General features: G+C 36.6%; 1 protein-coding gene across 13 annotated transcripts in view; it reads left to right on the top strand.

The window, feature by feature from the left end:
• MYO3B (myosin IIIB) overlaps positions 1-20,216 on the top strand; it is a 202,899-nt gene that overhangs the window by 97,159 nt on the left and 85,524 nt on the right. For all 13 annotated transcript variants that reach the window (XM_027678607.1, XM_027678608.1, XM_027678606.1 and 10 more), the window contains 11 exons: positions 223-327; positions 2,936-3,019; positions 3,700-3,902; positions 4,263-4,361; positions 4,992-5,106; positions 5,472-5,598; positions 5,743-5,953; positions 7,024-7,171; positions 7,396-7,549; positions 9,382-9,470; positions 10,983-11,112. In XM_027678607.1, coding sequence (XP_027534408.1) covers positions 223-327; positions 2,936-3,019; positions 3,700-3,902; positions 4,263-4,361; positions 4,992-5,106; positions 5,472-5,598; positions 5,743-5,953; positions 7,024-7,171; positions 7,396-7,549; positions 9,382-9,470; positions 10,983-11,112 — 1,465 coding nt within the window. The remainder of the gene's footprint in view (positions 1-222; positions 328-2,935; positions 3,020-3,699; positions 3,903-4,262; positions 4,362-4,991; positions 5,107-5,471; positions 5,599-5,742; positions 5,954-7,023; positions 7,172-7,395; positions 7,550-9,381; positions 9,471-10,982; positions 11,113-20,216) is intronic.

Here is a 20,216-nt window from a genome sequence, read left to right as displayed (position 1 = left end):
ATGGGAAATGTCAGAGGACATTCTAGGTGTTGTAATTTGTATTCTGGAAGTTGGGCGGTGTCAAGAATTACACTCCTCTTCCAGGGGAATCAGTGGAAATTCTGTGCTATAATAGGCAACTGCCTCTGTTGAACAGGCAGAATATAGTCACTGTTCTCTTTTCAGTTCTTAATTATGTAGCTAAATTGCGTATTTAGACTATTGTGTGTTCTTTAAATTTAGTTCTCCAAGCTTTACCATGGTGTGAAGCGTTCATCAAATCCCCCCCACATATTTGCCTCTGCGGATGCTGCCTACCAAAGCATGGTTACATTCAGCAAGGATCAGGTAAGAATCTGTTCATTTTGGTTTAGATTCCATATTAATTATACTGCCATTGTGCTTCATGGCTGTGGCTAATGTTCTGTTATGTTGTACTTCGGGAGATTCTTCTCTAATCCTTTTATTCCTACAACAGGAAAACCAGAGTAGAAATCCAGTCAGGTTTGGGAATTCTGAAGAAGACACAGTGACATAAAAGAGGCTTAAAGGTCAAATAGGATGATAGGAGTACCTGACCAGTATAGTTTCCTGGACATTCATGAAGTCCTGGCAGTAAAGACCAGCTGCAGAATATTGCTGCACGCTGATCCTAGGCCTGTCTTGCCCTGGGTATTTCAATAATTTACACTTGTGTAAAATAGGAAGTTCTCAATGACATAGCAAATTAAGAGAGTTTGAACCACTTCTCTGTTTCAAAAAGACCCTAAGTCACAAAAAATAGGAACCATTATCTCATTTTTTAGTAAAATATATTATGGATGGGTCTATTATAATAAGGACACAAATCCAATTATTATTAGCAATGATTTTAATGAAAATAAAATACCATGCTGTAGAAGATTTTATTACATTCTTAAGATTATAACTTTGTATTCTTTCTAATTTGATGTGCTGTATGTACATGACTATTGAGGGCTGATAACTATTTTTGTTTATAAAATCCTTGTGATTTTACCCTGCACATTGCACAATAATTCATAGAAAATGCTTTTTTAAAATCATAAAAGCACAATAAAATAATAAAAGGCGTGCAATCAGAAAATCCCAAGAAAAGAATACAAATAAAAGGAACATTAAAGATGAAAACAGGAGTTTTACTGAGTATGTGGAAGTACACTGGCCTGAGAGATGATTAGTACTTCTTTAATGACATATATGCTCTTCAATGGAGGCATGAAAGAAAGCAAATACTCATGTAGAGTAAGTTATGTAAGAACTTGTTATCTGAGGAAAAAAATTAGTAATGACATCAGCTCATCAGGCCTTGTACGTCTTTAATAGTATATTTTTTATACCTGTTTAAGAAGGAATTTTCATTTAGATCTAAATCAGTTTCCTATTTGCTGCTTGCAAAGTGTTACAGGAACTTGTTTATCTCCATTACCTGGCCAGTGTTATGTTGGTTCTTCAAGTAAAGCTCCATTAAATAAAACACTGTAGCCAGACTGAAAATGTTTTGATTTTTTTCTGTTTGTTTTAGACATTGAACTTTCTCTTGTTTTTTTCCTGGGAAAGTTGAAAAGTGACTTAAGGTCTTGATATTTCTTCTGAAGTGAAAATCAAGTTCTAACCAATTCTACAAGGACTCATGGGTTTTAACTGCGTAAACTGTTATACATAACTTCCCTAATCACACAAAGGCAATTAAGTTAGGTAGTGTAACTCTGTAAATCCATCAATGTGTTACCTGTTTCCAAGAACAAAAATACCTGACGAGAAGCAAATAAATGATCTGCAAATGTCATATTGCACACATTTATGTAGAGTCAGTCCCTGCACCTGCTGTCAGGCACCACAAGGTACCACCAGATAATGGTTGCATCTTTCAAATCTTTTCACATAGCTCAGTCCTATATGAAATGTCAGTGCATCAAGTATTTTAGGACCTTGTATCTTTTCCTAGCCAAGAATCTTGTATGTTCACAGTGTCATGCAGATAATTTTCAGGTGTTTGCATAAAAACAAGTGCATCTGTGCAACTGCTCAGTGTTAACATTTTACTTATATGTCTGTTGATACAGTACCTTAAATAGACTAATATTTGCACTGGTGATTTGTAGAATATGTGGAAAAAAGGGGAAAATAATGAGTGCTGTTAGAATTCATACTCTCTATAATCTGAAGTGTTCACGCTTCAGTGTTCATGTGTGAACTGGCCTTTTAGGTGTACTGGGCTTCTACTTCCATCTTGTCCATGAAGCATAACAGCAGAGAATTTAGACCATTCTAGCTAGTCTCTGAATCTGGCATCCGTTTGGAGAGCCTATAAAATACCATATGTGAAAGACTGCTGACCCAAGAAGAAGGTGGATATGTCCTCTGAGAATCATGAATTGAAGAGATGCATATTTTTCTGAAATGTTTAGATGCTAGTTTGCTGTTCTGGTTTGAATGTCAGGGTCACCTACAGAGTAGCCTCTCTATGCAGCGGTAATTATTTAAGATTATTTTTAGGAGCAAACTTTTGGTCAGTGTATTAAAAATAGCTGTACCCTGTGATACATGTTAATTCATATGCAGTCAATGCAGGGAGCTCAGAAGCACATAAATTGAGCTGTGGCAGTTTTCTGAGTTTTAAGCATTTGAGAAAAACCATGTAAATGTTAGTCATGTCTGTAGACATGGTCCCTTATTTATGTGTCTTAACCCTTAGAAATTCAGTCACTGCTTCACACATGCACAGTGCTATCAGGCATTGTGAGATGCATTTTAGTAATCTAGGGAATAAACTATTGCACTGAGTCTTTGCTGATCTCTCCTTTCAGAAGGGGGTTGACCCTTAAAGTATTTTGCAGTTTTGGTACTAAACATGGAGTAACAGACGGAAGTGGTAATGGCTGATATTGACCATATGGTGAACTCTGCACCTGAATGTTTTGTTTTGTATGTTCAGTGCATTATCATCAGTGGGGAAAGTGGTGCTGGAAAGACAGAAAGTGCTCATCTGATCGTCCAACATTTGACCTTCTTGGGAAAGGTATTTCTTAGCCAATTATGTAAAACTATGAACAAGTCCTTCCAAACCCACCCCAGTTTCTGCTTGATTTAATCTTTAATATTTAAAGCTGTTTATGTAAATTGTCCCACTTGAGTTAGGGATGTAATAATCATACATGTGTGAGAGCACTGAATTAAGATATGAATGTGACTCACACCAAGCCACTCAATATTTTTTTTGAAGAGAAGGTGCCGGATTCTGAGTGTTCAGTACTGGTAGTTATGTACAGTGTTATCACATATATCATTGTTTATTTATACAATGACAGATCTTACTATGGCTCTAATCTTAGAAGCTCTTAGACATTTAAATGTTACAAAAATGCTATTAGCACAAAATGATGGAAAAATCAAGCATGTTAAGGTTAACCTTAAGTAGATGTCTTTAGTTTTTTTTATGGGTTTGGTACTCTTAACTAACTATATGACACCTCAGAGGTAGAACAGTTGCAGAGAAAGCAGAATCTGCATATTCCTACCTGTGGGAGACTTCCTCATCAATTTGTTAGACCTGTTGTTATATAAGTAGGAAGGTTAACACAGTACCTAAGTCCATACAAGCATGAGAAGAGGATTCTATGCTTCTGAAGCAAGAATTGGATTATGGGTAAGCATTATATTCTTTTAATTATTATTCTGATCTGTATCTGTTCTGTCAAGGCCAATAACCGTGCTTTGCGTGAGAAAATTCTTCAGGTGAATCCTCTGGTTGAAGCATTTGGGAATGCCTGCACTGCCATTAATGACAACTCAAGTCGCTTTGGAAAATATCTGGAAATGATGTTTACACCCACAGGAGCTGTAATGGGGGCAAAGATTTCTGAATATCTACTTGAAAAATCAAGGGTCATAAAACAGGCTGTGTAGGTATATTAATTGTTTGTCCTTTGACATATATATAATGTTTGGATTGATTTAATTCTCAAAAATCCTGTATTTTAAATGCTTTCCCGTCTTCTGCTAAAGCAGTAATCCTTTGTACAGTGCTATGACAACAAGAGTAGTCAGGTTCTTTTGGAGTGAAAGCCAGAGCCGCTCCATTCTTTGGAGAAATGTTGTGTTGACTGGGTTTTCTGTGTTTCACAGTTGCTGATCCTAAACCATTAAAACAAGTGGGAGATTTGCTACCTGCTTCAGTGAGCTCATTATAAGAACTACTTTTACACTGTACAAGATGCCACAAGAATAAACACAGGTGCTTTAAAAGGATTTTTTTTTTCCAGGGGAGAGAAAAATTTCCATATATTTTATTATATTTATGCTGGCCTTTATCATCAGAAGAAACTTTCTGAATATAGACTTCCTGATAAAAAGCCTCCTAGGTAACTATCGCTCACTTGTTTTAACTGCTCATTGTAATTAACTATTGATCAGCACTTGCTTTCAGTATGATGCCTTAAAATCTCTCTTAATCCTTCTCCATCTCTTAAGGACCTTTTTTAATCCTCCCAAGGAAAGAAGAGGATGGACACTGAGGCATTCCATTATTTATGTTTGTTTGAGAAGCTGAACTATTAAAATAGGAAGAGGAAGAATCAAGCTCATTATTATGTAGATATGCTGACATACTTTCAATGAGAACAGCCCACCTTATGAATTTCTTACCATAATGCTTCACATTGAGCAGTAACCCAGAATATGTTTTGAAGTTGTGTTTTTTAACTGGTGTTTGTACTCTGCATGCTTCTGATCTGTATTGGGTGAGGGCATATGTGTCAAATGTTGGGAACACTAATAGACATTAACAAAGGATAAGTAAAAGTTAATGCAACAGAAGCAAAAACTTCATATGAATTAGCACCAAACTATATAATTGGAAGATATTGAGATAAATGTCTTTCCAGTACTTAGGTACTTGCGTTGAAGTCACTGGAGGTCATACTGATGTATCTGTTAGTGTGATGTTTTCTTTCTCCGTTAGTGTGATGTTTTCTTTCTCCCACTCTGTTTAGATACATTGATAATGAAACTGGAAGAGTAATGCATGATATAGTTACTAAGGATTCCTATGGAAGACAATTTGAAGCGATTCAGCATTGTTTTAGAATTATAGGATTTACTGACGAGGTAAGAGATCCAGGTGCTAAACCATTATTGACCTTCTTTATAAAAACTACCTCCAGTGCTACCTTTTGGTTTTGTGGATGCACACCTGCACCACAGAATCTCTTTTATGACAGAAGTGAACCCTGAAAGAATAACCACACACTCAGAAGGCAAGAGCAGCCTGAGGTTTCAGTTGGTACTCAGGCAATTCTGTATTGCACTGTTTTCTGTGCAAATAAGAGTTTACTTGAACTTGTAGAACTTGGTTTCAGAGAAAGCTATGAGCTTTAATAGCCATTCCAGTGCCTACATTTTTTTTCATAGCCTAAATATGATCTGTATATCTAATTGGATTCCTTAAAAGTGCATCTTGTCATCTTTTACAGGAAGTGTACTCAGTGTACAGAATTCTGACTGGAATCTTAAATACTGGAAATATTGAGTTTGCTGCCATTTCTTCACAACACCAAACAGATAAAAGTGAGGTTCCCAACCCAGAAGCCTTAGATAATGGTAAATACATTTTAATGTTGTCAGTTCTGTAAATGCAATTTGACTATATTTGTGAGAATCTGTAACTCATGGTAACAGTTGGTCAATGCTGGTGATTTCCACTGCATAATCACAGTTGTGTATCTTTTTTCCACTGTCTTTTAGCTGCTGCACTACTAAGTATTGGGTCAGAAGAACTTCAAGAGGCCCTAACCTCCCACTGTGTTGTAACACGGGGGGAGACTATTATCCGAACAAACACCGTGGACAAAGCAGCTGACGTGCGAGATGCCATGTCTAAAGCACTTTATGGCCGGCTCTTCAGCTGGATTGTAAATCGTATTAATACACTGCTTCAGCCAGATAAAAATATATGGCAAGTTACACATCACTGAATCATGTGTACTTACTGTGCATATGTCTGATGGGTTCATCCGTTTGTATATTTTTGATTTTGCAGAAAGGGTGCTGTGTTTATTTTGGCTAAGGCTTCAAAATGGCTTTCATGCTGCGATACTGAATTTTGTTTCCAGGACATTAACCCCATCATTTTCAAAGACCCGAGTAGAATTTAGCTACTGAAGTCAGTGGAAATTGGGTTGTTGAAGTGCTGTATAATTCTTTAAAAAGATGCTTCCTATATATTGAACATGAAAATCATACAAAAGTCTGATAAGTACACTGAAAAACTTTAATATGTATTCACAGTGCTTACAGATCTTAGTTTTTTTAGTAATAAATACAGATATTGGATTATTATTGTGCTGCTACTTGAGATGTAAGTGATGATTTTTTATTTTTCATAGTTACAGAAACATTACATTGTGCACCGTTATGATTTCATTGCCAGGTACTGATCTGGCTGGTTTGATCTTTTGAAGCAGCTGTAGAGATCTTAGAAACAAGAGAACCCCTCAGGTGATGTGAAAATGCCTCTGATCTGAGATCTCTACTTGGCACTTCACTATGTCATATAGACACATTCTCATCCATACTTGCAGTTTTGGTGGTGACTGTCATACTTCAGTTCGCACGTGGGCTCTTGACAGTCCAGCTTGTAGCAGCAACAGACTTGGTAATTACGCTTCTCAATGAGTATAGCAGAAACATACTGTTAAAACTTGACACCTTTTGACTATCTGGAGGAGCAGACAAATTTTATTTGAGATCTGCCTATGAAACCACTTGTTTTAATATGGCTGCTAAGTGTGGCTTACTTTGTACCTATGATTCTCCTGCCACCTTCATGGAAATTTGCAAGAAGCAAGTGGAAAACAAAAGTCTTAACGATGCTGAACAAATGCACAAGTTGTCATAGGCTCAAACACACTTTTTCTATGATTTTTGCAGCAGAGTAAATCAATTATGCAATCCTAGTTACCATGTTTATTTTTATTTTAACTTGGTGTTGCCGATGATGAATTCTGTTTGTATTTTCACATGCAGCAATGCTGAAAGTGGGATGAATGTTGGGATACTAGACATATTTGGATTTGAGAACTTCGCAAGAAATTCTTTTGAACAGCTGTGCATAAATATTGCTAATGAACAGATCCAGTTTTATTTCAATCAACATATCTTTGCACTTGAGCAGGTAAATTCAACTCTGATGAGTTCTAGCTGAATCAGCCATCCTAGACCATAGACCATATTCAGGAGTACTTTATAAACCATAAAATGGGTATGTGATTTAAATGCAAGATAATGACATCTTTCAGTTGATGTTTTGTGAATAATGTTGCTAAGGCTTACAGAATATTGCTATGCATCCCGAATGTTACTGGTTAAATATTAAAACTGTGCTGATGACTTTTGTAGATGGAGTATCAGAGCGAGGGAATTGATGCAACTACAGTGGAGTATGAAGACAACCGTCCTCTTCTAGATATGTTCCTTCAGAAACCCATGGGTCTCCTGTCTCTGCTAGATGAAGAAAGTCGATTTCCTCAGGCAACAGACCTAACTTTAGTTGGTATGTACAAACAAAAACTCTGTGAAATGACAAATATATTGTAAGAGAGCACAATGTCATCGTTGTTCAAGTTTTACTAGCCTAGTTGTCCTGCTGAGGCTGTGCCATTTTAGTTGACATTCTAAAGTTCATTTTTCGCTGTGCTTCATAATTTTCTCTGCTTACTTGTTTTCTACCCTTTTCGTATTGGAAAAGTTATTTTAAATATCGTGTCAAGAGCTTATTGTCTTTCCAGTGTTACAAGGAAATAACCTGTGTCTTGTCCTTGTACGTGAGGTATATCGAGCAGTATTTATCCCCATTTACTGAAGAGGTGGCTGAGACAGAGTAGAATCTTGTATCTAGGACCACCCTGTGAGCAGCATTAGTGTTGAAAGTAAAATTTAGAGCTCCCAGGCTCCTAGGCCCATGTTTATCCAATTAGAAAATACTACTTCATTCCAGATTATCTCATCATAAATAGGAAATGTGTGTTATTTCTGGTGTGCCATCTGGCTGAATATTTCCCTGCCTTCATGCGTATTTTAGATACATTTTAACAAATTTTGGTGCCAACCTTAAAACATGCAACGCATGCCATGTTTGAAACTGTTGTCTTGCTTTTATTTACTAGAACTGACCTTTTGCCTGTGATATTTCCTTCAGTGGAATGTGCAGCAGAGACTCAAGCTGTTAGTCAGAGGAAAATAACAGCTGCTTATTAAATTGCACAATACATAAACTAGATTTTTTACTTCTGCTAGGCTGAGCTTACTGGAATTCAAGTCACAGATAGAACAAGTACTATGGTTTTGTTCCACTCCTCTTTTGTATACTAAAGTAGTCTACTTCCCTGTGGGTCACATAAATCAGTTAATACTGAATACTAAACTTCTACTATCAGAGGAACCCTCCTTGGTCCAGTGCTGATCAGCCTTACTGCTGATCTGTACACAGAGCAGCAGGATCCCTCAAGGAGACAGCAAAGTGAGAGAGATATTTTGCCCTCTCCAGGTGTGCCAGAGACAGTCATTAATTCCAGTACTCCGTTCCAGCCCCTTGAAATTCCAAACTTAGTTATTTTTGCTTTAAATACAAGCTTGATTCAGTGTTAATAGAAAGAAAAACCTGACACAAGTCGCTGCCTGGGTTTTCAGTGTTGGACAGACAACACTAACTTCATTACAAAATATTAAAGAGCATACAAAATATCACAGGGCATAAAAGATTTTTCTCAGAAGTTGGAGTTTCCTTTTCTGTCAGTTCTTTAGAGGTAGGCACAGGAAACAGAAAGTCTCTTTAGAAGAGCTTTTGTATAGAAGGCTCCTCTTTTTCTGTAGAAGTCCAAAGGTAAATGAGACACAGTTCCAGACTGAAGACATTAACATATCCTTAAAACATGATGAACAAAGCTAATTGAATGCAGAGGGAAAGATAGGGAAGATACATTTAAGCAAGCGTGATATATGCACAGTTTTGAATGTACATAATTAAAATAAACTCACCCCAAACCCTGTATATGCATAAGCAAATTCATATCAAAATATGAGAAATTGTCACATCTTCTCATTAACCCTTCTTATTTAATAGTTTTCCATGCACAAAACCATCCACGGTGGTGTTTGAAAGACAGCCTTACTGGGCTAGTTTAGAATGAACTGTTCCATTCAGAAATGACAGCTTGGAAAAAGTGTAGAGAAGCTGGCACACAAATATTTCTGAGCAATCTGATAATATATGTGTTTATAGCAGCTCTGAGTTGCTTCTTGAGAAGCAACTTAGCAAACTGATTAGGATGAAGGTTATAGTTAATCACTCTGTCACTTAAATCAATGTCTCTTCTCAATCTCTAGATAAATTTGAAGATAATTTACGATGCAAATACTTTTGGAGACCAAAAGGAGTAGAACTGTCATTTGGTATTCAGCACTATGCTGGAAAGGTAAGGTCATGTGATTTTTATTTAGTTCAAATAGCAGTGGTATGGCCATTATTTCTTTTTATCCAGAGTTTCTGCTTTATGGTGGGGGTTTTTTTCCTCATTTTAATAGAAAATATGATAAAGTTTATGCAAACATAGAATCTATAATAAAATTTTCATGTGTAGTGGTCCATTTTAGAACCTATCCTTAGGGCTCTTGCACAAATTGTGTAGACAGTAACCATCTTTTTTCTGCAAGAAATCTGGCACCAGAAACACCGTTATTACAGTCACTTCAAAGGAGCAACTCTCTGGAGCCAGAACAGGCTACGTGCTTATTAACATCACGTGAATGCCACAGTAGTTCTGTGTGAGAGTGTATCTAAGTATATGGATAAAAGCAATGTAAACCAGTGTCTGTAATAGAACTTAAAATCCTATAGAGAGCATTGGAAAGACTGGGACTCGCTAGTACAGATGTTTCCTTGTACTCTGTAACACCTAACTTCTTTTGTTCACATTCGCATGTTATTTTATATGGGGAATAATGTTCCAGTTTTCACCATAACATGAGCTTTGCTTGTGATTTCAGGTCCAAATATTTATTTATAAACAAAATTGAAATGGCTATGTTTTATGTAGTAGTCAACGAAATCTCATCTGTAGCTCATTATAAGACTGCAAAATTTTAAGATATATTCTAGTAAATTCTGTCCAGCTTTCTGTCTTGGTAAGAGTAACTGTCAAAATTCACACAGGTTTAGTTAGTTCTTTGTACACAAATGGCCAAGTAATAAAAACACTACTGGTCAGTTCTCTATTGCAAGGACAACATTCAGTGTAAACTAATGGACTCCAGGGGAATTGGGCTAGAGAGGAATATTGCTAGTGATAATAAAACAGGTCTAAAAAAAGCAAAATTAACTGATTCTATTGATTGTAATATATATATTATATATGTATTCATATTGATTATATGAATACAAATAACCAGGCATTAATTTCTAATCAAAACAGTTAAAATAATTGAAATAGAGTAATGTTTTGTTTTCCTAATATGATTTTCATTGCAGCAGGAAGCCTGTTTTAATGTACCTAGATGTCCAACTTACTCCTGTTCCTCTAGCAGGTCTACTTAGAGATTACAGATTTGATGCAGACAACAAATAGATAATAACCACCTGAGGACCATTTCTTACCTCACATATAAATGATCAACTTAAATATCTCTGTTATATTGCAATGTGCATAAAATAGTTTGTCGTGACAAAGCATAGTACAGCAGGATTTAGGCCATTTAATCCAATTGAATGTGCAATGACATGCTATGAATATGGGTACTGCATACAACCAGTTTATGTTCTGAAGACATTGTTGTAGTACACCTTTAAGTCCTTCGTAGGTAATTCATTGGCCTGTTGGATACAAGATAACTTGTCTACTTGGTCATCCTGATTATTCACATTTTAAAGAACATAGTAGTTTTTGGGTAACCCTTTTTGGCAAATCTTCTGATTCTGTTTCCCACACTAGGTATTATATGATGCCAGTGCATTCCTTGAGAAGAACAGAGACACTCTTCCTGCTGACATAGTGGTGGTGTTGCGAACTTCAGAGAACAAACTTCTTCAGCAGCTGTTCTCTAGCCCATTAACAAAGACAGGTATTTTCTGCACTGCTTTGCTAACATTGTAACCTCTTCAGCTACCTACTACTCTAAAACTCTTAATTGTTGCTGGACGATTTTTTAAAATTACTCTTTTTCAGCTCTGCTCCTAAAGTCACATAGCTATCTAAAACATGATGATATATGGGGTTTTTAATATGTGACATGAATTTTTCTAAAACACCCATGCAGCAAGATCCTTCCCTGACTCCACAGGAGAGATTATCTGACATGTAGGGCAAGAGCTCATTCTCAGAGCAGGATGAAAATACAGGAGTTTCTGGTTCTTAATCCTTTACTAAGATCAGTACTTGATAGATTCTTGTGTACCGTATCTTACAATTCATAAATCATGTGATGTAGATCAAGGTGTTTTGGAGGTAATATCCATCTGTTTAGAAGCATTGATGCAATACATAGTTTCTTACAAATTATAAAAGCCACATACTAATATGCTAGAATTAATTCCATTGATTTAAAGCTTGTTGACTTTGACCTACATGAAAGTGCCAGATCTATAGCTGAATAAAACAGGAAGATGAAGTTTGGTTACTCCACAGATAGATGCCAGAATGACAGTAACATATACAAATGATAATTCTGCAGTATCAATACAAACAAGCCAACAAATGAACACTTCTCTCAATACTTTCTACGGTCTCTAAGTATCTTTTTCATAATGGATAAGAAAAAGATGTAATACTAAGCAATAATCTAAATACAGTGGATTGTATTAGACTGCAAAATTATTGTGATCTGATATATACAAATAAGGTTGTATTTCTAGGTAGAAGTTCATGGTACATGCATTAGATAGTACTGTGTAGGCTTATTGTACATGGCCTGTAGATGCAATTCTGTGCCTGTGCAGCAGCTCTCTGTCTTGGATTTCTGAACTGTTTGTAGCCAAGTTGTAGACTTTGGTGAGGCATTTAACCTCTTGAGATTTCTATGTAGAAAAAGAACATCTGGAGAAAAATTTATGTTGGAGCTTTCTTTGCATATGTAAAATTTATAGCAAAATATGTGTTTATATACTAGAGAGGATAGATTCCTGTTACAGTGTCTCCGTTCTTTTCCTGTAATTGGAAGACTGTGGACTACCCCCCTTCAAATTACATTTTTAGAGGACCCTGAGAGGTGAGGATCCAATGAGAAATCTGCTTTTCCTTTCATCTATGACAAGTTTAGATGGAGGGGGATATAGGTTAAGATGGAAAAGGATTAGTTTGTGCCCAAGTGGGGAACAAAGAATCTTTGTGTCTACTTCTGATGTTTCAATCTGTGTTAAACTGATAAAAGAGATTCTGATCAGCAAAGCTAGAACGAAAGCTCACATCTGGTCAAATGTGCCTCCACACCCCTCTTTACTAGCCATTTTAGACCTTGGAGCTATTTAGACCTTGTCAAAACAGAACAGATTAGGTACTTTGTCCCAACTATCAGTCCCAATTATTGTAATTATTATACTTTTTATTTTATTGCTATTTTTAAATCATAACATTGGTGTCTTCATGCAAACTCATCTTCCTCTGGCCTTTTACAAGTATTTTCAGTAGCAGCAGCATTCAACTTGAGTATTTTGCCCAAGATGCATAAAAGGTTCAGTAAGAAGATACTTTTTATTGCAGTAGTGTATAGTTATGATGTTGGTGTATCTCCACTACAGTTTTAGGTCTCTTACATTCCTTCCTTGTGTCCCATTTACATGAATTGCGTGCTTGCTCTCTCCTGTTACAGACCATTTACCTTTCTGTGAAGAGCATGCAGCAAGTTGAGTGTTGTCTGCATTTGTCAAGTTGGTACAGGACATCCCATTAACAAAATTATCGTGCATATGCTCCTGTGCATGGTGTTATAAGAATAGCTTAAAGCCCTTAAGTCATTTTTATTTTTTAAAAGCCTTTGTAATTTTGCTCTTTTTTTCCAGCTCCCTGATATAATTGGCACTCACATCCTGTGTTAGGGCCTGTGTGTTCTAAAATCAGATTGTTGCCAGGTTTAGTTTTGGCAGCTTGCAAGATAAATGAAAGGTTTGGCTGAGAACAGAAGGTATTGCTGGCAATGCTGCTTCATCTCTGCTCAGGAAAGAAAGATAATGCTATTCTCTTAACTTTCCACAAAGAGGCTTTTGTAAACAAAAGAATAGTGACTGTGTATATGTCCCATCGTACTCTGTCCTTGTCTCTTAGCCCTCTTTCCTGCACTCAACATGGGCTTCACTCCTAAAGCAAACCAGAAAAAATACAGATTAAGATTCATAATCTTGGTACAATTTTCTCCAGCTTTTTGTCAATTACTGACTGATGCAAAAGTTAGTAATTTACATGGAAGCCATATTGCATCTTTCCAGGTAACCCTCACTTGAAATGGGCCTTCTGCCAGTATTTCTGGTGTTTTGTTTGAAGGTGAGTGACAGCACATTCTCACATCTGCTTGCAACTATCACTGGAATGTGCAGCGTAGGTGGGTTTTGCCAAGCAGCGGTCTCCGATACGTCCGGCAGCCACTAGGTGGTGGTATCCCAGAAGCGAGAGGGAATGTGAAGCTAGTAACGTTGGGCTGACAATGTCTGAAAATGTAGTTCTTAAATACCAAAAAGAACAAAAAGATGCCTTTCCTACCCTGAGATGATCCTCTGTTTGAAGTATATTTATATAACTACCATGTCTTCTACTGTCAAAAACTGAGCAGCATCAAGAAAATAAATATTAAAAAAGCTAAATTCTTCTACTAATTTAGGATCGTGTTAATCCCTGTAATTTATCAAATATACTTATCCCCTCTTAACAAATGTTTCCATTTCACAGTAGCGGACTGTGCAGTTTAAAGGGCCAGACATTAACAGCAGGACATTAAATATACATTTGTAATAAGAATTTACGGTTAAGAGAGTATGCAATTACTGATGAGACACTGGAACTTGAACATTATGGCACTAATTCTATAGTCTGTACAGGTTTTTTTGTCATCTTTCAGTGAAAACTTAGTCACGTATGGCATGTTTTGAAATCTGCACATTCTAGGGACCTTTAACCTCAAAACTGAATGAACGTATTCTGATTTAACCTAACAGTTCTCCCAATTGCTTCCATGTCTGTCAGGTTTTTTTTACAGACACAGCTTCTTGTGCTGCCACTATTCTAGTTGAATATGCATGTTCCCATTCAGATAGAATGCATTCCTGATTGTTTCTGTGTTTAGTTTATCACTATTGCTGCTAAAGCATCACAGAGAAAAGGAATCACATGATCTAGAAAATAGTGTCCCCTTGTAAGAGAAGAAAACTTTAATTGAAAAAATTAAGGACAGCCTTGATACATTCAGTGATATCAGTGAGGAGTCACACCACTTGACTCACTGTCCTGATATTCAAGGATTTTTGCAGCATCACCTGTAAGGAATGGTACTTTAGGACTACTTGGGCAAAGCACCACTGGGGCATTTTGAGACTGCAGGGGCTTCATCTTCTCAGAAAACTGCAGCACAACAAGATTCTCTGCTCTTGAAACACAATCTCTGCAGACTTTTGCCCTTGCTATGACTCACAGACCTTTAGAAATACTGTCAGGGTTGCTCTGCTCTTCCTTAGATCCTTGCTGGAGAGAAGGGAGAGAATTGCCTTCTGCAAGGAGGGGAGGGGAAATCCTCCAGCTTTCTCGCCAAAAGAGTAGAGATGCTGGAAAACATCCCTGTCCTTGCCCTGAGGATCAGTAGGGGCTGGGTTTGGTTGCATAGAAGAAATACAGAGCTGAGTACCACTACCGCTGTAGCAACATCACGTCTAATAATTTTGGTAGCATTGGGCATTGCTCACACATTCTGAGTAATAGAGTATCAATATATCATGGCTAATGAACACTCATTGTTTGTGGTGCCTAGATATTCAAGCATAATCTGTCAAAGAGAACTGGGATGAAAGTTTTCACAACCATCACTGTAGGGTTAGGTTAGTGATGTTTAAACAAGGTAATTTTTTTGTCCAAAATAGATTTTTTTCCCCAGAAACAAATTAATTATAAATAGCCTGTCTAAAGGTCATTTCCCCTCCTTAGTATTGATTTTTAATCTGTGTTCTTTGTGCCTTTGAGTCTCCAGCCCTGCTTACAGCCCTCAGATGAAAAGTAATTATAAACAGTGTATATCTCATATAAAAACCAAACCAAAACAATTAACAGACCATGTGCTGAGAGAGAATGTGAAAAAAACGTTTCAGGCTTGCTGTGTGCACACTAAAGAACACAAGAACTTGGGCCTTTTGTAAAATCACTTTAAAGAACTGTTTTTCACCATTTCTTGGTGACAAGAGTACTATCTCAGTATTAACTTGTCTGTAACTGTGACAGCAGGTCATTCCTCATGATGAGTCAGAAACCGAAGGAAATTAATTGTCTTGCAGTTCAGTCCCATGAACAGATACTACTGGGCATGGAGTGAAATCTTGGCCAAATCATAGGTGCTTTGCCACTGTTTTTAGAGCTGTCCTGTTTTGTCACTGTGCATTCCTTTTGAGCATAGGCAAATCTTCGTTCGCGAAGCCTAGCCATGATGAGGTCCTTTCTAGCAGTAAGTGGCAGGTCTCTTAATTTGGTATGTGTTATTCTTATGCACTGAGATAAATCATGTTTCCATTGGGCTTAGTGGATTTTTTTTCTCTTAATTCCATACATCACAATAGAGCAAAAGACTCAAATACATCTTAATTTTACTAATTTAACCTACGATAAAATCTTTTTATAATGGTACTTTTGTGTTAGTGTTTTTACCTCTAAGAGAAGAGATAAGGCACTCTAAGACAAATTAATTGGTAAACAAAGCCATTGTAATTTTAATATCTCTACTTAAAGATGAATCAGAATTTATATTTTGTAAGAATTTGGGTCAAGTTAATGGAAGCTATATGTTTAACCCAGAACATGGTGGCTTTTGTACTTCTAACGGGTCTGTGTGTTAAAAACATAAAAATAGTTTTTGCTTTGCTGCCAGTGTTTGTGTGCAAAGAGAAGCTTTAAACCACAGCTGTGCAGTGTAACAATCATGAACTTTACTGGGTTGCAGATGTGGGACATCAGTAAACTAAATTAAATGTAGCTTAACTGAGTTTGAGAGGTAGAGTGATGCATTACTTTTTTACTTGAGCATTTTACATTTCAGTGTTTCTTTTTCTTCATATCCTAAGGTTTTGTGGCATAGGACAAATGCAGCACAGATACTCACAAGACTTACTAGCAGTAGGATCCAAAACATACTCTGAAATAGCCCTAAAACTGGAACTCATCTAGAAACAGAACAATCAGTTAGATCAAAGTTAGGGTTTCAGTCCTGCTAAAGCTTTATATAAAACATAACAGTTATTTACTGTTGACAATAACTCCCTATAAATAGTGTCAGTGAATCTCTGGAATTGCACAACAGCTGAGAAGGGTCAAGTTAGATTTACCACGTTTGTGATTGGTAAAGGGTGTTGCCTAAACAGAAGTCTGCTGTTTTTAATCTGAGACTTCACAGACTATATTGTACTGAAAATGGGCAAAGGACATAAATTTTTTTGTCTCGAAGTGCTTGCAAATTGAACCCTAATAAAAGTGCAAGTGGGCAGGTTTAAGAATAGATCTTACTGATATGATAATAGACCACGCTCTCTAGAACAAATATTGAGAATATTTTTTCTTTACCTCTCTTTCAGAAGAGAGGAGATATCTTTTCCAATTTTCATGTTTCTAGCCTAACTTCTCAATCCTGTAATGAATATGATTTCACAGTAGGGAATAATAATCGTAACAACGCATTGTATACCAAATAAATTCAAAATCTGTTGATTGAGGAAACAAAAGATGTATCACACAAAAGATGTTACTGGTTTTAATGTTAACTAGTAGACTGTGGGATCTCACTGTGCACCATATACAGAATTTAAATAGAGAAATATTCAGAGAATATTATACAGTTATTTTAATGAGTAGTTTACTTGACAGTTTCTACAGGCACTGTGTGCTGTAAGGTCAAACTGTGTCAAAGATGCTCAGTATGTCATTGGAAGCATTCAGTAGCTCTCAAGATCAAATCCTAGAAGAGCAATTATTTTTACATTGCTAGTGAGTTTGAACGCAGATAAATTTGTTGAATATTCAGATATTCGTGCTCATTTGAATATCCATAATATTTTTTGGTGTGTCCTTTACAAAGAATGTGCTTATATTTCCCACTCTTTCAAAATAATTGAATTAATGTGATTAATGTATCTAAAGGATTAATGTCATGGGTGGAAAATAAACCTTCGAATCTGTGCTAGATTTTACGTATTCACTTCAGAATATTTTGTGTGCTCTTACTATGATTTTGTACTTTTATCCTTTTTCTTTATTCCTTCACCCTACAGCAAGCTGTAGAGGTCAGTACTTTACTAAACCAGCATTATCTATTATTATTTGACTTTGTCTTACTTATTCTAACATGACTTGGCTTGATGTAGGAGTGGTTAATTGAGCTGCCTGGATAGCAGGTCACAGTGTGTGACAAAGACACAAAATGCATCTGTGGGTATTTGTATGACTGGGTATTTGTCTCATTAAGAGCGGAGATACAAATATAAATAGTGTTTTGAATTACCACAGAAGTAACTGGTTTTCTGCTAACTCTGATAATATATGAAAGTGCTGAGATTCAAAGGAGCAAATATTCAGTTGAGAAGCCTTTGAGACTTGATTAAATTAGTAGTCAACATCATTTATGCCTAGATTTCAAAAATGGGAAGGCCTGGAACTTCCATAAAGTTCTGTAATCTTGTTTCATCTTAAATTAAGACTTTTAAAAGACAGTTCTTGTCTTGAAGTTTCAAAACCTGGTTTTGACACCACCACCTGTCTAGCCTTAGGGTCTTGATGACTGGGAAGACTGATAGTCATAGTGAGGTCAGAGAAAATGTTCCATGATTTTATTCCATGTGCTTCTAGTGAAATCTTTATACCTGAATTTTTACTTTGGAATTCATTTGGAATCTTCACTGGCTTTAGAAGGATTTTGACCAGAATGTGTATGTATGGAGCGGCTTCAGCAGCAGGTCCTGAGTGATAGAAAATATACCATAAAATTTTTAAACATGCATATAGAGGGGACATACTCTGGAAATACAAGCTCTGGGCTGGAAATCACAGTTCTTTACTTCTCCTGGGTTTCCTGTTATTCACTGTTCTTTTAGAAACTTACTTTGGTCTCAAGTTAAACTGAATACTATGAAGATTAATTAGTGTTTGAGGGTGGTCCTGAGATCGTCAGAAACAAGATGCTCACTGTTAGTTCATGTTGGTGAGGAGGCATAGATAAAACAATGAAATAACTAGCATGTTCTTCAGAATCAAACCTTTGCTTTTTTGAATAAAACATATATGATTTTGATAAAAAAAAACTTATATAACATGCAAGAGAAAGGATATCAATTACATAAAACAATGAGGGAGACTAGAGCTGAACCAGAATGTAAGGTAACCATATTTTCAACCCATATATCTTTTTATAGACATACCTCTGGAAGAAGAAATAAACTTGTCTGTCCCGAATAGATGCAAATATTAAAAGGTTATTTTGACTAATGCTTAAAATTAATGGAGAATTCCTCAACAATGAAGTGTTCACAGAAAATTCACCTCTGTCATTTTGTTCTAATCTCAGTTCCAGATGTGGTACAGGTACTAGGGCAATCTGCTGGAGCAGCAGAAACCCTTGTGTTGATGGTGAGGTACTGTACTGATGACGCAAACCGCAGCTTTCTGTACTGCCTGCTGTTCCCCAGAAAACTCAAGGTTGTCCTGAGCTGCTTACATACAACAGCATCAAATTGTACACCACAAAAGATGTGGATGGAAATTGCTAAGGAATCTGAAAGAAATGGCCCATGTCTTCTGACAATGTATAAATCATAAAAAGCCAAGCCAGTTTGTTCCGTAATGCAGCAGCTGTGGCCAGCCTCAGTCAGTTTTAAGCCAGCCAGTCAGGTCTCCAACTAGTCAGGCTACAGACCTGACTAAAGAAAAAGCTGGACATCAAGCAGTAGAAAGCTGCAGCATTCTTTATACTAGATCTTTACTTTTTCCAAACTGTTTTAATGTATTTAATTTTTGTCTAGATGCAGCTTCAGATACCTAGCACTCAGCTGTACTTAGTGTGCCAATCCTATCAGTAGTCCTGTGCTAAACCTATGCCCACCTGGCTGTGGCAAGATGAAAGGTTTGCCCAGCAAACCACTCCCCCCCTGCCACTCTGTTTTCCAGAACCACATGATCCTCCCTTGTCCTGTGCTTGAGAAGCTGTCTGTCCTGTGGTCATGTGGTCAGGCTATACCATATGTGTTTTGTCTGCTGTCTGTAAGTTTGGTCATGTCATGGCACTATGAGAATCACATAAAATTTGCTTGTGTATCTTGTGCTCACATATTGTGCCCGTGATACTTCAGGAAGCATCTGCATTTCAGTGAACACACTCCTAGTCGAGTAAATGACTACACGTGTTTGATTCAATTTAACTTGAAAATTGGGCATGTTGCTTAAAGTAGCAATTAGTACTCAAGGTTGTGTTATAAAAATATCTTGGGCACTACCGCTAACTAGTTTAATTAGTACCATAATTTGTTCTTCTTTACTAGATAAAGATAAAAGTTAAGATCTTTCGTACATCATATATTTACATATATTGCAGTATAGTAGGCAGTTTTATTTCATCTCAGCTTCTGTCAGTGTCTTCTGTCCCTTGCATTCTAGTAGAGGTCTACTAACCCAATGTGATAAAAGAATATTTAAACATAGCAACAGTGATGCTTACAACCAAAGTTTTATTTGTTGCTGTAGGCATCATGCTGTGTGTTTTCCAGTGTGTGCCTTCCTAATGCTGGGAGTGACCACTGAAGTGTCTGTAACATGCACAGTGTAAAGCATAACAGCACTGAATTTACACTCAGTTCTCCATTCCTGGTCTAGCAATGTAAAGCTTTCAAGTATCTGTAAATATGATCTGTGTCTATTTCATGCTAAAAAGACTAAAGAAATCTTTAGTCTAATTGGGAATCAGTATCAGAATTTCTCAGTTCACTGTGGCATGCATTTTAATTT

The sequence above is a fragment of the Neopelma chrysocephalum genome, unplaced genomic scaffold, assembly GCF_003984885.1.
Source record: "Neopelma chrysocephalum unplaced genomic scaffold, ASM398488v2 Primary Assembly neopelma1_44, whole genome shotgun sequence".
In the NCBI taxonomy this organism is placed as follows: domain Eukaryota; kingdom Metazoa; phylum Chordata; class Aves; order Passeriformes; family Pipridae; genus Neopelma; species Neopelma chrysocephalum.
Note: the sequence above shows the minus strand (reverse complement) of the source record. Positions and strands in the feature narration are given on the sequence as shown.